An 18267-nucleotide genomic window follows, 5' to 3' on the forward strand; every position below is an offset into this window, starting at 1 on the left:
GTCGTATGTACGTAATTGGGCGTCAACCCACACTGAAATGTATTGGGATAGTGTTTCTATAATCCTTTCCAAGATTAAGGTACCTTTGTTCTGCTGATCAAGCACTCACTGTTCCCCGTTGAGAAAAACATATACTCCTTGATATTTATAGTGCAGAGATATGTCACGCTTTACAATATGCAGAATCTCGTACTGTTCAAATGAAGGGCCGGCATAGAGGAACTGTTCCTAAGTGGCAGGAAAATCAAAGTCTCTCTAAAGCACGTAATTCAGCAAAGTTTTGGCACCATTTATGGATTGAATGCAACTAAACATGGTCCGGTTTTATTAATTCGAACCGTATCGTAACAAAGAAGAAGTTTACTAAGAAGCTTCAGAAGCATCATAAGTAAATCAAAGAATAGGCAAAACAAAAAATCAAAGATAATCCTCATTTTCTTTGGTCGTCTATCTGTCCCAGGATCCCCAAACTTCCCTTTCCGCTGCCTATATTCCTTTATCTGATTGGTATTCTTTTTACGAGGCTGAATTTTCTCCACCAGACCCCCAACTTGAACACAAATATGTTGAAGAGCTAGACCAATTTTTGCATGCTTTTCCTGATTCTGATTAAATAGTATCTGTAATGTCTGTTGCTGATGCTATTATGCGCCATAAACCAAAGCAGTCATGAGGCATAGATGGAATTCACGTTCTACATATCAAATGTGGCAGTCCTGCGCTTTTGGAACATCTCACTTTATTGCTGCAAATGATTTTTATTCAATGTTTGGTTCCGTCAACATTCTGTGTTGGAGGTCTTTCTCCAATTCCTAAAAAAGGAAAAACCTCCAGTCAATGCACATCTTTCAGACCCATAGCTGTTTCAACCACTCTATGCAAGCTTTATGAGCTACTGTTCATAAAAGAGCTAAAAGAAAAATGTTACACGCCTCCCCATCAATTTGGCTTTCAACATTGTATTGGTTGTGTGGACGCCCTTGCGGTTGTTGCTAATGCACTGCTTGATGCTTCTCTCTCATGTAGTTCACTCGCCTTGGATAGTCACGATGTTCGCCGCACCTTTGACTTCCTGATCCACCCCTTACGCTCTTAAGTGCTGCTAAAAAAGGAGTAACTCCGGCTATCATCAGATCTCAAAGGGATATGCATACCAAGCTAAAAGTCCGACTTAAAATCCCCCTTGGGAAAGATGAAATGGCAAAGGCATAGGATAGAACTGTCCCAGTTAAGAAAGGGGCAAGGCAAGGTACCATTGCCTCACCTTGTTATTTCAATAATTACGTCCTCGAGGCTCAAGATCAGTGCCAGATGTCCTGCGTTCTTTCTGGTCATAATATCTCCTTAGTCACTTATGCTGATGATATTTTTAACCTTAGCCGAACTCTAGACAAAATTCCTGAAACATATCAAAAGCTGCAAAGTGAGTATTCGAAATCTGGCCTTGAATTCAACGCTGAAAAAAATGGCGTAATCGTCTATAATTTGAAAGGCACCTTTCCTGATAAAATTGTACTTGAAAATTCAAAGATCCGCCCGTCCGACCAAATCGTTCATCTTGGCATTCCCACTGGAAATACAATTTCTCACACTCGTCATCTTTTAACAGAACACATCAAACGCCGCATATCAGCTTCATACGCTTCCATAGTCTCTGCTAAGCTTCGTTTTAATCGCCATTATCTGTCAACCTTATACAACACTGTTGCTCTCCCTCATAACCTCTGTATTGCACCCTTCTGGAAGGTTCTTACACACGTTGATAAACTGAAAATCTGTTCAACCTTCTTCCGTTTCGCGAAATCTTTACTGAGATATCCAATTTGGACACGCAATTTAAAGCTCATCAAATACTTCACATAGCATATCCTACTATAGCTGTTGTTAAGCTCATAGAAAAACACAACCAAAAGAATTCAAATCACACTTGGAAACAACTCCTTTTACACTAGCCCCATCTATATACATTGTCATAGCTCCTCTTCTTCATTTCCTTCATTTTTGTTACGACTGCCTGTGTTCTTCATTATTTCTGTGTTTTCTAATTGTATTTCCTCCTAGAAAGTATAGTGCACTTCTGTTGTGCTCCGTCATTTTTGTTGTTAAAACATGCTTGGAGCCAACTCCTTCTACACTAGTTACATTGTAATAGTTGCATAGTGATCATTTGCTTTTTTTTTCTTTCTTTTTTTATAGTGCTCTGTCAATTCCTTTTTGTAATAAGACAGGTTTTCAATAAATAATAATAATAACAGTAATTATTACCAACAACAAAAAGTTCATGGTAACGAACTGTCAGTAAGAAGTGACGCGGCTCAATAGTAACTGAAACTATAAGAAAACAGAATTTTGATATCAGTAGATATATAAAAAAAATTGTCTTATTATCCTGATTTCAGGTATATAAGATTCATTAAGTTTATTGTTACCCATCAAACGCTACGACCCTGAAAATATTTGCCTGATTTTCAAAAAAGTGAGGAAATACTCTAAAAGTGAAGGAATCTTAATGAAAATCAAATCCTGAGATTCAGCGTGTCAGAGAAAACTACTGTAGAAGTTTCAAGCTCCAATCTTGAAAAACGCGGAATTTTGGATTTTTGTACCAGAAGAAAGATCATGGATGCGTTTTTATTTGTTTCTTTTTTCCCGAGGGCAATCGCATCGACCCACTAATCTTAGAATATCGGGAGAGAGCTGAATTGAACGAAAGTCAAAATTTCTAGCACCCTTTTTTAGTGAACAAAAAGATTGTAGGGCAACTACCCCCCTCCCACACAACTTTTTTCCCAAACGCCGTCTTATCAAAATTTATCAAAATTTCAGCATATTGAGCATAGCCATTTTGTTCAGTATGGTTGAAAAGTCCGGTAACTATGCCTTTGGAGATAAAAATAACCCCCACAGCCTCAGGGGAAAGAGCCATAAGTCATGAAATTTCCACATTGTTGTTTATATGTATAGTATTTGTTGTTTTGAAGTATACAGATTTTTTTTTTTGGGGGGGGGGGAGGGGATAAGGTGAATTTTCTGCATAGGGGGGGGGTTCCCATGGGGTGAAGTTATCAGGGGAAAAATTTTACACTGGGGGAATTCTAAACAATTACTGTACGAAATTCTTTTTACTTGTCTTACTTCGAAGACTCAATTTTACATGTGAAGATGTTAAGGGTAAGTGTCCAGGGGACACTTTCACCGGGTTGGAATTGTCTAGAGTATATTTCCGTAGGGAGGGGGGGCAGAAGAGAAAATCTCCATGGAAGAGCTTTCCACAGGATAGACTCTCCAGGGAGAATTTTAAGCGACAGTAGGTTTTTACTAGGGGGAGGGTATATTTGCAGCAAAAATTTTCCATGGAAGGGGGGGGGGGAGATTTCTGGCATAAATTCAAAAACAATCAGAAATTAAAGTCTTGTTCAAATGAAGGGGTGCCAAGAAAATTCTTCCAAAACTGTCCGCAAGAAATTTTCTAGGGGAAACTTTCAGCTAGAATGGAATCGCCTATGGGGAATTTTCCTGACGGGGGGGGGGGGGGAGTATTTATCGGAGACAAACTTTCCATGGAAAAATTTTCTGTGGGGGGAAGGAATTTTACATGGAGGAGGAGCTGGTCTTCCCGCCAATATTTGAAAACGATCAGAAATTAAATATAAAAACAAGTTTTTTAAACTAAAAGCAAGGAGCAAAATCAAAAATTAAAACAAAATGCCTCACTTTTTACGCTAAACTTTGACTTTTGTCCCAATTTGTTCAGAACGACTCCTGAAACACAAGGACCATTTAATTAGAACAATTAGAAACTTAAAAAAAAAAAAAAAAAAAAAAAACTAAGAACTTTACCGTAAAAAGGGAGGTATAGATGAGTGGGAAACAACTCTAATACACGTAATTATTTCCGTTCGTTTTAGGTTTCGATGTTGCTTTTAACTTTTAATTAAAAACTTATTTTTTATTTAATGTTCGAAGAAAACGGTTAAAAACAAATAAAACAGTGAGAAATTCATCGTTTTACTGGTTTAATTTGTACAAGTACATGCTAATTTTACAGTGCCCAGCCAATGGGAAACAGTCCATGAAAATAGAATCATCAAGATTAGATTAAGCATAGAAAAAATAACTTGCAGTAAAGTTTCACCAGGCCGGGTGGACCAGAATCAAAACAAATTGAAATGTTCCGAGCTTTTAACTAGATTTACTACAGATAAGTTCTTTAGGTGTAATTTTTTTTAAGTTTTAGCATCAAAACCCAAGATTTAAACAAACGTTAAAGGATTTGTAAGGAAATTTCCTAAAAGAGAACATTAATATTCAAAATGACAGGGAAATTTAACCATTTTTTAGAAGCCATATTAATCAAATCTATACTGAAATATGCTTAAAAAGATACTCAATGTTTAAACACTTAAACCAAGAAAAGAAAAAAGAAAGAACTGTTCACGAAACTTTCAATAAAATATGCTACCAAGTTAAACTAGACTAGTTAGCAAGCAAATTTAAGTTAACATAACAGAATATTAACTTACCCAGGAATTTTTTCTAAACTTTCTTTTAATGTGTCTCGAATTTTATTTTGTGTCGCTAAGAACATACTCAAATTTTGAGATTCTGTCAAAGCCTGCTGATCCGTCATAACCTAGAATCAAAAACAAAAGTTAAGTAAGAAATTAGTAAAATATTCGAAACATTCAAGAAGAAAAAACATATTGATCTTCACCTAGAAAAAAACAAGGTGCAAATAAGTAGCCAATCCTAAGTGTCAAACAATGTATAATTTGTTATGCCTGTGTGTGGGTAGATTGGAGGCAAGTCTGTATACTGGAGTTGAGGGGGGTTGGGAGATTGACAATCGTAGGCTCCTGGGCTAAGGGAGTTCTCATGCATAAAAAAACAGGTTGGGTTCAAACACTTAAAAAAACTGGCACAATTTTTTTTGTTAGGTTTATCAATGTTATGATTGTTGATGTCGCTTCAGCCCCATTTCATGTAACTTTTGGGGTTCCACAAGGTTCGATGCTTGGTCCTGTAATGTATTTGGTGTATGTTGATACGATGAAATTTTACCTGCCGGATTCTTGTCTGACTTCGTTTGCTGATGACACTGCTTTAACAGTTTTTAGTCGATGTTTACATAGTTTGATTTTGAAGGCTAATCGTGTTTTAAGAAGTTTTCGTGTTTTTAGCATTTTAAGCTTACTATCTGCTATTATCGGGTGGACTAGTTTTATTTTATATTCAAGAGTAGGTGAGCCCCAGGATATTGATGGAAAAATTTTGTTTGCGAAGTAGCCAGTGAAACATGTGCACGAGACGCGATACTTTGGTTTCTGCCTAGATTACAATCTTTCATGGAAACGACATAGTCATACTGTTGCACCAAAAATCGCAGGAGGACTTGAAACAATTCGACATTTAGAGAGTTTTATTTCATCACCACAAATTTTATTACTTTTACATAATACTTTAGTCCATCTTTATATGTCATACGGATGTGTGCTGTCGTCAAGCAGCTTTTATTCAAATTTCAAACTAGAGTAAATTCTTCAAAACAAAGTGATACTACTTATTGGTGGATACATAGAAAACGTTAACGTCACTAAAATGTGCTATTTAAAAAACTTGAAGTGCTTAATGTTGGGGAACTTCCAGATTACCAAGCAGAAATATTCTTGTATCAGTATTGGAATTGTGTCAGTCCTGAGATATTTCATGGTTTTTAGAGAAAAAATAAATCACTTCATAGTTATAGTACCCGCAATGCCGACAACCTAGCCACTGAACACAGAAGTGGAACTAGAGCAGGTTCTTTTTGTCTGATATCCAGGTCTTAGGGTTTGGAATTCTCTTCCAGAGAATTAATAACCTTACCTCAGAATGTTTTAATGACATGTTTGTAACTGGTGTGGATCTTCACAATTATAATACAAGAAATGCAGATGCTTTTCGGCGGCCGCAGTGTGAAACAACCCTGTCAAAGTTCTCCACACGGCATCTTTTGCCGAGCTCCTGGGGTCATTTACTAATTGGGGTTGTGCGTGAACATGACCCAAGTGGTTTCCGGAGAAAATTGAGGGATTTTTGTAATAAGACTTATCAATTTGTTTGCTTTTTTTTTGTTTTTTTTTAGTAGCGCCATAATGGAATTTTTTGGTTGTGTTGTTTTGTTAGCCCGTCGGCGGGGGATATTGTTTTGTTTTGTCTATTTATATTGAACTATGTGTTGGAAGTTGGAGTTGGCCAAACGAACCGCAAGGTTCCTTGGCGTTTGTTTTTTGTAAATTATGTGAAAATAAAATTATACTCCAGAAAAAAAGAGAGCATTCGGGCGGCGGAACACCTTGGTTTATTTAAGAATAAAATGAAGAACTTTCTTTTGGGTATTGGTTAATAAATGTTTTTAGTTTTTTTCTTTTCTTTTCTCTTTCTTTGTTTTGGTTATTAATGGGTTTTTTTGGCATAATTATTTTTATTTACATGATTAAAGATTAGTCATAATTTGGTTGTTTTATTTCCTATTTAGTTTGCTTTTTTCCTTAGTCTGGATTTTTGTTTGTTATATATTTGGTCGCCCAGTATCAAGTACTTTCATGTCTTTCTTTGGGCAGCCACATGGATTAATGATATGTTATATCATTTCGTGATTAAACGAATTGAAATAAAAAAAGTGAACTTTTTATCGTTATTTTCTTCTATTTTTTGCTGAAATTTTAACAAATAAAAACGACATTCTCAAAAATAAAATTCAATTTCAGCAAAATTAAAATAAACCTCAAGCCTTTGAGAAGGTTTGACAGGGGGCAGGGACAACCCAACTCTTATTTACGGTAGCTCTAATTTGAAAAAAAATTGATCATCCTTACGGTATCATTTCATTGGTCTTATGAAAAATAAAATACATACTATTCTTAATACGGATCGTTTCCAGCAAACCAGCAAATCTCACTCGGGCCTTCAGAATGTTTAGAGGGTTGGTAGGCCTACATTTATTCTTGATAATATCTGTTGTTTTAAGTTTGAATTATTATATGACGTTATTTCTGGTCATTTTTTGTTTTAATACGACTCTTTAAATTTCTTTGAAGAACTTCTTCTTTTGTAAAACCTATTCTTTAGATCACTACAAGGGACCACTAGGCGTCCGCTTTTAATTCTTGGGGAAGGAGATTGTTTGGTGTCGTGATGGAAAGAAGTAAAATTTGAAACTTTTAATAAAATAGAATTTTTTTTATTTGATTTTGACTAGTCAAACCTGTTCTTTGGTTTCGAATTATTGCAACAGTTTATTTGAGTATTTTACAAAGGTTTATTTCATACAAAATATGCAACATTCCTATGCTGCACTCACTCTCACCAGCTTTTTTTTTAGGACTTACCAAAGCTACTTTAATTATTAATTTACTGGCAGTTCTCATTAGCACGAGCAATAATTTCCACTGGAACTCCATACTGATTGACCCTTATAGATTATAAGTTATTGTACCTGTTGCCAGTAGGGTACCATTTTGCTGGTAGTGTGTTAATGGCGTTTTTCACCGTTAGCTATCAATAAACTACCATCAGCTGTGGGTGTTGCGGTTGTCGGTGGGTGGTATACTGAGAGCAATCGGGGTCAATAAAAATCAGTCACCTCTATTACTTATACGAAATTATAAGCTATAAATCTCCGAAAATGGCAGATTTGCAAGAAGTTTTCCAGAGAAATTGCCTTGCCTATGGATTGTTTTGGGCACCAGACAGACCGACCGTATCTCAAATAGTAAATTGTCCAAAAAATATGGACCAATCTCAATTTTTAGGACTATAATGAGAGAAAAGTTGAGATGGAAAGGACATGTTCTGCGAATGAAGGATGACAGATTGCCCAAGGTCATCCCACCCGTCTTGGGCCAAATGAAAAGCAGTTCGCCCCTGAACGGGGAGGGAGGATGTCGTAAGGAAAATTCTAAGGGAAATGGGAGCTTCTTGGGATGGTGTAAAGAGAGAGGCTTTGAATAGATTGGGACGAAGGACGAGTGTGCGTAGCTGTGTTGACCTCAGGCGGCTTGGTGTTGCAGTGAATTGTAGTAGTAGTAGCACGTTTCTTAAATTGTGGACAGCATAAGTAAAACTATCTTTATTTAAAGTTAAAACCATGTGTTTAGGTACAAGTAACCGGCATCTTTGCGCTTTTAGAAAATTGAAAAAAAAATTGATTTGAAGCTGCTCACAGTTCAACGGGAATATTTATATATTAAATAAATATATAATTATATTCAGCATTTGTATTTTAGATACTTACCCCAAGCCTGTGGAGGTTAGAGGTTAGCCTTGGCCTATGTAACCAAGATTTACTTTGACTTATTTTTGAAGTTTTTACTTTATGTATTAAAAAAAACTTGAGCAAAGTATGCTTCATAATTAGCATAAAATTGAAATAAACAATGATTGAAAAGAAACTAGAAAAATAAAGATTTAGAAGGATTGCTATTTGAAATTCAGAAGTTGTCCTCTCCATCCCCAGGGTGGGAACCAGGAGTCCCATACAGTTTATGGTAAGATATTTCCCAATATAATCTTGGAACACCCATGAAAAAAAAAGATAAAAACTGTTTATAAATCTTTCTTTATGTAAGTTTTTAGCAACAGATAAATTATGCATTTTAATAGTAGCTTCTTTTTTTTATCAAATGATTCGACTAAATTTTTTTTTCAAAAGTCTCCAAATAGTTTCCTCAGATATCTACAGGGTGTGATACCCTTCCATCCCTCCCCCAGTAAATCAAGGCTTGATCTTTACCTTAAGAAATTGAGCAGCTCTTCTATATGAAGAATAATCATTTTTTACAGATGATTTCATATTCTTTAACTCATCTAGCACAGCAAACATGTTTAAAAATTTTCCAAGAGTAACCAAATATGCTTCTGAAACAAAGTCTTCACGTTTCTTCGAATGACATAATCTTTTGACTTCGGAACAAAACCTGTCGTTGGCTTTCCGCTGGAAAAGGGAATAAGTATGAGCAATAAATAAAATATAAAATTCATAAATGAAAGTATTGCATTACTCATTAGGTTGGATGAGCCCAAGCATACTGTGTGAAACTTTTCCAAAAATATTACCTTTTATTTTTCTTCTATAGAATATAAATTTATAAAAAAATTAGATACAACGATGTGAAGCTAAAAGAGTTTTCAAATATCCTCAATTCCAAAAAGTAGGCTTCAGGATTTTTTTTTAGAAGTGTACAGGATAGTTTTGCTGTCGTTGGCTTTCCAAAACTTGTCGTTGGCTTTCCAATACTTTCTTAAACGAAAGTATTGCATTACTCATTCGGTTGGATGAGCCCAAGCATACTGTTTGAAACTTTTCCAAAAATTTTGTATTTTATTTTTTTCTACAAAATATAAATTTATAAAAAATTAGACACAGCGATGTGAAACAGAAAGAGTTTTCAAATATCCTCAAGTTCTGAAAGTAGGCTTCACGAGATTAAACATCAGGACCGACATGCACTCGGCGTTTTTTACCGAGAGTTTGTTTTACCGATTATTATTTTTTTTTGTTTTTAGAAGCCTACAGCATAGTATTGCGACGTACACATTGGGTGGAGAGAGTGTACTTGCAGAGACTACATCATAAAAAAAAAACTAAATTGAAAGTCATAAATAAATTTATTTTCCTGGGAAGGGAGAGGGCAATTGTAGAAAAAGGGGCTACATAATTTGATTAGGAAGTGCCCAGAAATTCAAGGAAGTTTCAGGTGTCAGTGGGTAGGGGCCAAAATTAGTCATGACTTTGACCGAAAAATAAATCAAAGCCCATTTATCACAAATAAAACAATGGGTGATAATCTTACTTGTGCGTCCTAAACTAAATACTACTTTAATAAAATTTCAATTCATTTACATTTAGAAAATTTCTGCCTATTGGTTAAGAGAATAGCTTCTAGTTTATTTGCCCCCCCCCCTCCCGCAATATCTAGAGGTATAGTAAATTCAAACAAACAACGGGAGACCCGTTATATTGTTTATTAATAGATATTAAAGGAGCTTTCGATAATCTTTCTCATGCATCTGCTCTACTTAGCTTACTAAAATATGGTTTACCACATAACCTGGCTAATGTTTTCGTTCGTGGGATTATGGCCAAAGCTCACGTTTCTTCGGTATCTATAAGTTCTGCTTATGAAGTAGTAGTTAGGAGGGGGGTAGAGAGGGGGGATATTATTGTCGTCTATTTTCAATTTGTGTCTAAAAAATTGTTTTGCTTCATTAAAAACCTCTCTGATTTACTTAGCAGTTGAAATTAGTTATTTAGCTTATGCTGATGACATTATTTTACTTAGTCCCCTCCTGATAGAGGAAATGACCGGATTTTTCATGCTTTGGACTCGGTGATATACTTTGGTGTCCCATTTTCGTTTGTAAAAATACTATCACCTCCTTTAATAATATGCCATCTTAAAGTTAGGATAGAAAGACGTTCGTTTCCCTCGTTCATCTGCGGGGTAATATGAGAAGGGATATATTAGCTAGGCTGTATCAGTCGAGGTTTCTACCTTTGATTAGCTTTCCAGCGGTGATTTTGAAGACTTTTCCATCTTTTACTTCATCTCAAATTAAAGTTGCGTATTTTAGATATCTTAAATTTCTACTAGGTTTTCCGCTAAGTGCTCGTAATACTTCTTTAAAACATATTAATTTAAAAAACTTTTTCCACAAAACAAGTTATTCAAATAAAAGTAAAGAACTCCCTTAAGCAAAAAATGAGCAAAAATAAAATCCAAGCATATACCAAGCGTGAAACTATAAGATATCAGCATCAAGAAATAAATGAAATACGAAACGAAAATAAATTAAAATAAATAACCGAGTAAAACTCAAAACGAGCAGAAATTAACATAAGTTGGGCGCAAAACCCCCTATGCCTTCCCAAGGCCAGAACAAATTTTACACTTTACTGAAAAAAATATAAATGTTTTTACTTTCATAATTTTAATAAATCAAATAATATTAACATTTTGATTGCTAAATATCAGTATATGTATATTAAACTGAAAATGCACATTCATTTGTATTTTTCCAGTAAAGTGCAAATTTTGTTCTAGCCTTGGGAAGGCATAGGGCTTTTGCACCCAACTTATGTTAATTTCTGCTCGTTTTGAGTTTGACTCGGTTAAGCATTGTAATTTCTGTTCGTTTTGGGTTTCATTTATTTATCGATGCTGATTTGTGGTAGTTTCCCGCTTGGTAGATTATTTGATTTTATTTTTCCTCATTTTTTGTTTAATGGAGTTCTTTAATTTTCTTTGAAATACTTATTTTGTGGAAAAAATTTTTAAAATTAATTTCTGTTCGTACAGACACAAATAGTACTGTTTAATTTAGTTTCTTACCTCCTCTAGTTGACCTGAAATGGAAAACTTGACACCATTCGCAAAAAAATCTGTTTACTTTCTTTGATAGCTTGGATACGCTTACGCTATTTTGATTTAGTTAAATTATAAGAGCAGAAATGGGAGGGTTGGCGTGGGTGGGTGGGAGTGGAAGGGGGATTCGTTGCCCTCAAATCACTTTCGACTATTAAAAAGGGCATCAGCCCTTTCTATTTTTAATCGAATGAGCCCTTTTCAAAGTTCCCACGACAACTCCTTCAAACGAAGTGCCCTGGTCTAAACAACAACAACAACAAAAAATAATGCATTATACTTACTTCGATCTTGACTATAAAAATATCAAGCCTTCCAATCACTTTCGATTATTCAAAGGGGTACTAGACCTTTCAAATTCCAATCGAATGAGCCCTTTTGGAAACGACAACGCTTTCTATAAACACCTTTTATGCCCCCAGGGCATAAATTATAATCCTTAACCTAAGGTCCGTCAGGATGGTTGTCGTCCTCTAAGACCGAATTTCCAGAACTTTCAACTACGTTAAACAACATGGCTATCTCAAAATTTTGATTGGATGTGTTTGGGGAAATGATGGGCGTGAGAGGGGTGTTAGTCGCCTTCCAATCACTTTCGACTATTAAAAAGGGCACAAGCCACTCTAATTTCCAATTGAACGAGCGCTTTTCGAAGTTTCTACGACAAGTTCTTCGATACGAAGTGCCCTGCTCTAAAGGAAAAAATTAATAAATAATATATTGTGCCAACATCGTTCATATATGCCCCCAGGGCATAACTTAAAACCCTTGTCCTGAGGGTTGTGGGGGAGTTTCCTCCTATTTACTTAATCCCCGTTTCTTGTCTCGTTCTCGAGTGTCCCCGTTCTTTACTAAGGCAGCGCGATCGTGCTGCCTATGATTTATACAACAACTTTCTATATAAACCTTATATGCCCCAGGGCATAACTTACAACCCTTGCACTGAGGCCTCTGAGGGGGCTATCATCCTAAAAGACCTAATTTCCAGAACGTTCAACTACGTTGAACAAAATGGATATCTCAAAATTTTGAGTGGATGTGTTTTGGAAAACGGTGGGCGTGAGAGGGGCGTTAGTCACTATCCAATCACTTTCAATTATTAAAAAAGGCACAAGCCTTTTCAATTTCCAATTGAATGAGCTCTTTTGAAGTTTCTACGACAACACTTTCAATAAAAACTTTATATCCCCAGGGCATAACTTACAACCCTTGCCCTGAGGGCTGTGGGGGGAGGGGTTGTCATCCCTAAAGACCTAATAGTAGAAGGGCCTTATTGACTCGTGTCCCTCACCCCTGCTGCCACCTATAACTTTTTTGCACCCCAAATATGGGCATAGCCTCCCTAGGGAGAACACGTTGTTAATGGGGTCAATGACCTCTTTTTCCAGGTGTGTTTTTGGCACGCTCGAGGCGAATGTTATGATCCAGAAATAGTATTTGTTGTTGTTTCCGTGGCAAATGTCAAGTTCAGTATTGTTGTTGTTTTTGGCCAAGTGCACACTCTCAGCGAATGTTATGATCCAGAAATAGTATTTGTTGTTGTTGCTCGAGCCAAATGTTATGCCGTCCAGGAATTTGGAACACCTGTGCTGTCGACCTCAATTCCCCTATCGTGAATCAATAATTCCCCTTAGAAACAACAAATTAATTCCCCTTTCTTGACAGATCAATCAACCAATGACATCATCTGTCAGACTTTAAAAATTTTCGCATAGAAACGATTCACCAGGAATAGATCCAAGTCATTAATGTCTTTGCCTAGGAAACAACTCTTTTGGTCGAACTCCAAAGGATATTAATAACCAAACACCATGGAAACAATTCTCCAAGATACATCTTAGCGATGAATTGTTTTAGCGCGGGAATCAGGTTTCTTATTAATTTGAAATGCATTAGCGCAGAGATGCCAAAAACAAAAGGAACACGCTGAATTACGTTTAGGGATAATTTTGGCGAAACTGTTTTAGACAGGTGATGGAATTATTTCGACGAAACAGTTAGAGACATTATAAAATATAATTTTTGAAGAGATTTTAGAAGAGAATTTAATGGTGAAACTCTGTGGTCGTTATAATACACAAGTTCCATTTGAACAGTGTTGTGAGGTCCTCTACCCCAACCCCAAAGGGCTCCAATCCCCCTACCCCAACCCCGAAGGAAGCCCCCGGTACTCAAAGGTCCCCCAAGCTCCCAAAGAGCCCCAGCCCCCCAAACGCCCTCCTCAGACCCTCAACGGCCCTCCCCTGGTCCTCAAAGGGCCCCCGGATCCCCAAAAGACCTCCCCGGCCCCCAAAGGCCCTCCCCCGGTCCTCAAAGGCCCCCCAGGCCCGAGAAGCGCCGCGGGCCAGGAAAGCATCGCATGGGGGTGTGCCGCAGGGGGATTCGCCGCGGGTCGGGGAAGCGCCGCAGGTTTGGCGCCGCAGGGAGGCGCCGCGGGGATGCGCCGCAGGGGTGCGCCACAGGGGGATGCGCCGCGGGTCGGGGGAAGCACCGCAGGGGATGCGCCGCGGCCCCTCCCTCTCCTCCCCCTCCTCACCTTCCCCTCCCCCACCCCTCTCCCCCCTCCTCACCTTCCCCTCCCCCACCCCCTCCCCTCCCCCTCTCCTCCCCTTCCCTCCCCCATTTTTTAATATTGTATGATAGTGACTAAGTTTTAGTTAAGAGTTTTGAGTTTTAGCTTAGAGTCTTAGCTTAGAGTTTTTTATTAGAGTTCTAGTTTAGTTTAATTTTAGTTAAGAGTTTGATGTTTTACCTTTGAGTTTCAGTTATAGTTCTAGTTTACTTTATTTTTAGTTTAGAGTTTGGTGTTTTACATTAGAGTCCCAGATTAGAGTTCAAGTTTATTTTAGTTTTACTTAATAGTTTATAGTTTTATATTATAGTTTTTTTTAGTTCTAGTTTATTTAGTTTTAGTTAATATTTTAGTGTTTTTAGCTTAGATTCTTAGTTTAGATTTTATCTTGAAGTTCTTGTATAGTTTAGTTTTAGTTTAGAGTTTTAGCTTAGAGTCTTAGCTTAGATTTTTTGTTAGAGATGAAGTTTATTTTAGTTTTATTCAAGATTTTAGATTTTTTTTTTGTTATATTTCTAGTTTTGTTTAATTTTATTTAAGATTTTGATTTTTACATTTGAGTTTCAGTTAGAGTTATAGTTTAGTTTAGTTTTAGTTAAGAGTTTATAATTTAACATAGAGTCTTAGCTTAGAGTTTTAGTTAGAGTTATAGTTTATTTTAATTTTAGTTAAATTTCAAAATTTAGAGTTTTAGCTAAGAGTCATAGCTTATAGTTTTACTAAAAGTTATAGTTTGGTTGAGTTTTAGTTAAGAGTTTAGAGTTTTTAGCTTAGAGTTTTTGTTGAACTTCTAGTTTAGTTTAGTTTTAGTTAATAATTTAGAGTTTTAGCGTAGAGTTTTAGCTTAGAGTTTTAGTTAGAGTTCTAGTTTAGTTTAGTTTTAGTTAAGAGTTTAGAGTTTTTAGCTTAGAGTCTTAGCTTAAAGTTTTAGTTTGGTTTATTTTTAGTTAAGAGTTTTTTTTTAGATTATATTCTTAGCTTAGAGTTTTTGTTATAGTTCTAGTTTAGTTTATTTTTAGTTAATAGTTTAGAGTTTTTTTTTGTTAGAGTTGTAGTTTAGTTTAATTTTATTTAAGAGTTTGATTTTTTACCTTTGAGTTTAAGTTAGAGTTATAGTTTAGTAGTTTTTTAGTTAAGAGTTTAGAGTTTACCATAGAGTCTTAGCTCAGAGTTTTAGTTAGAGTTCTAGTTTAGTTTAGTTTTAGTTAAGAGTTTAGAGTTTTACCTTAGAGTATTAGCTTAAAGTTTTAGTTTGGTTTAGTTTTAGTTAAGAGTTTTTTTTAGCTTAGAGTCATATATTATAGTTTTAATTAAAGTTTTAGTTTGGCTAAGTTTTAGTTAAGAGTTTCGAGTTTTAGCTTAGAGTTTTTTTGTTAGAGTTCTAGTTTAGTTTAATTTTAGTTAAGTGCTTGATGTTTTACCTCTGAGTTTCAGTTAGAGTTCTAGTTTAGTTTAGTTATAGTTAAGAGTTTTATGTTTAACCTTAGAGTCTTAGCTTAAAGTTCTAGTTTAGATTAGTTTTACAATATTGCTTGGAGTTACTTCTTAGTATCAGCATGGTGTTTTTGTAAGAGTAAGTCACCAGTTGAGGTTGAGGCAGGTTTTTAGTGTTTTTAGATTTTAGCCATAGATTGTCTTGTTTTTTAAATTTATTGTATTTTTTATTTTGATTTTTTAGTTTTATATTTTACTCTTATATTAGAGTTATTGTTAGAGTTTTAATTTAGTTTATTTTTATTTAAGATTTTAGAGTTTTTTTTGTTAGAGTTCTATTTTAGTTTAATTTTATTTACAGTTAAGGATTTAGAGTTTTAGCTTAGAGTAATAGCTTAGAGTTTTAGTTAGATTTGAAGTTTAGTTTAGTTACAGTTAAGAATTTAGAGTTTTAGCTTAGAGTCATAGCTTAGAGTTTTACTTAAAGTTATAGTTTGGTTAAGTTTTAGTTAAGAGTTTCGAGTTTTAGCTTAGAGTCTTATCTTAGAGTTTTTTTGTTAGAGTTCTAGTTTAGTTTAATTTTTGTTAAGATTTTGATGTTTTACCTTTGAGTTTCAGTTAGAGTTCTAGTTTAGTTTAGTTTTAGTTAAGAGTTTGGTGTATTACCGTAGAGTCCTACCTTTTAGAGTTCTAGTTTAGTTTATTTTTAATTAAGAATTTATAGTTTTATCTTAGAGTCTCAGCTTAGAGTTTTTGTCAGAGTTCTATTTTATTTTCGTTTTAGTTAAGAGTTTAGTGTTTTTAGCTTAGAGTATTAGCTTATAGTTTATGTTTAATTTCTAGTATAGTTTAGTTTTATTTTAGAGTTTTATCTTAGACTATTAGCTCATAATTGATGTTTAGTTTAGTTTTATTTAATAGTTTTTTTTTGTTAGAGTTCTAGTTTATTTTAATTTTATTTAATAGTTTGATTTTTTAACTTTTACTTTCAATTAGAGTTCTTGTTTATTTTAATTTTAGTTAAGAGTTTAGAGTTTATCATATAGTCTTAGCTTAGAGATTTAGTTAGAGTTCTAGTTTAGTTTAGTTTTAGTTATAGTTAATAATTTGGAGTTTTAGCTTAGAGTCATAGCTTAGAGTTTTACTTAAAGTCATAGTTTGGTTAAGTTTTAGTTATGAGTTTAGAGTTGTTATCTTAGAGTTTTTGTTGAAGTCCTAGTTTAGTTCAGTTTTAGTTAATATTTTATAGTTTTATCTTATAGTAATATCTAATAGTTTTAGTTAAAGTTGAAGTTTAGTTTAATTTCAGTTAAGAATTTGATGTTTTACCTTTGAGTTTAAGTTAGATTTCTAGTCTAGTTTACTTTTAGTTTAGAGTTTACAGTTTTTTAGCTTAGAGTCTTAGTTTAGAGTTTTAGTTAGAGTTCTAGTTTAGTTTAGTTTTAGTTAAGAGTTTTTTAGCTTAGAGTCTTAGCTTAGAGTTTTTGTTATAGTTCTAGTTTATTTTAGTTTTAGTTAAGAGTTTAGATTTTTTAAATTAGAGTCTTAGCTTAGAGTTTTTGTTGTAGTTGTAGTTTAGTTTAGTTTTAGTTAATATTTTAGAGTTTTATATTATAGTATTATCATAAAGTTTTTTTTATAGTTGTTTTTTAGGTTAGTAATAGTTAAGAGTTTAGGGTTTTAGGTTAGGGACTTAGCTTAGAGTTTTAGTTAAGTTTAGTTTTACTTAAGATTACATTATCTTAGCTTAGAGTCTGTGATTTGAGTTTTTGTAAGAGTTCTAGTTTAGTTTAATTTTAGTTGAGTGGTTAGTGTTTTTAGCATAGACAATGATTTTACATCTGTTGTTGTATTTCGATTTTATATTCTTTGTTATTTATAGTTTTAGATTAGAATTAGAGTTTTAATTGGAGAAATAGTTTAGTTTAGTTAAGAGTTCAGAGTTTTTAGATTAGAGTCTTATATTAGTTTTATATATAGTTCTAGTTTAATTTAGTCGCAGTTAAGAGTTTAGAGTTTTAACACAGAGTCTTAGCTTAGAGTTTTAGTTAGAGTTAAAGTTTAGTTTAGTTAGAGTAAAGAATTTGGATTTTTTGCTAATAGTAATAGATTAAAGTTTTACTTAAATCTATATCTTGGTTAACATTTAGTTTAGAGTCTTGAGTTTTAGCTGAGTCTTAGCTTACAGCTTTTGTTAGAGTTATACTTTAGAGTAGCTTTACTTAATAGTTTAGAGTTTTACCTTAGAGCGTTAGCTTAGATTTCTAGTTTAGTTTAACTTTATTTGAGAATTTTATTTTTCACCTTTTATTTTCAATTAGAGTTTTATTGTAGTTTAATTTTAGTTAAGAATTTAGTTTTTTGCAATTTAGTATTAGAGGATAGTCTTCGTCATATTTCTATTTTAGTTTTAGTAATGAGTTTAAAATTTTATATTAGAGTATTTGCTTATAGTTTTTGTTAGAGTTCTAGTTTATTTTATTTTTAGTTAATAATTTGATGTTTTAACTTTTAGGTTAAGTTATAGTTCTAGTTTATTTTACTTTTAGTTAAGAGTTTATTGTTTTGAATTAGAGTGGCATCTTAGAGTTTTAGTTAGAGTTCTCGTTTCGATTAGTTTTATTCAAGAGTTTAGAATTTTATATTAGAGTCTTAGCTTAGAGTTTTTGTTAGAGTTCTAGTTTATTTTAGTTTTAGTTATGAGTTTAGAGTTTTTGGCTTAGAGTCCTTTGCTTAGAGTTTTTGTTGAAGTTCTAGTTTAGTTTAGGTATTTGTTTAGTTAGGTATTATAGGGTTCTAGTTAATAGTTTAGAGTTTTAGCTTAGAGTCGTAGCATAGAGTTTTTGTTAGAGTTCT

The 18267-nt window shown here is 34.1% G+C and overlaps 1 protein-coding gene across 2 annotated transcripts in view; it reads right to left on the minus strand.

Moving 5' to 3' along the window:
* The window catches only part of Cyfip (Cytoplasmic FMR1-interacting protein Sra-1), a 176248-nt gene that overhangs the window by 78707 nt on the left and 79274 nt on the right, over positions 1 to 18267 (minus strand). For both annotated transcript variants that reach the window (XM_089088237.1, XM_089088236.1), the window contains exons 4-5: positions 8774 to 8974; positions 4524 to 4633 (exon numbers count right to left, since the gene is read on the minus strand). In XM_089088237.1, coding sequence (XP_088944363.1) covers positions 4524 to 4633; positions 8774 to 8974 — 311 coding nt within the window. The remainder of the gene's footprint in view (positions 1 to 4523; positions 4634 to 8773; positions 8975 to 18267) is intronic.

This window comes from Artemia sp. Qi Xiang Cuo, chromosome 4 (assembly GCF_049724085.1).
Source record: "Artemia sp. Qi Xiang Cuo chromosome 4, ASM4972408v1, whole genome shotgun sequence".
In the NCBI taxonomy this organism is placed as follows: domain Eukaryota; kingdom Metazoa; phylum Arthropoda; class Branchiopoda; order Anostraca; family Artemiidae; genus Artemia; species Artemia sp. Qi Xiang Cuo.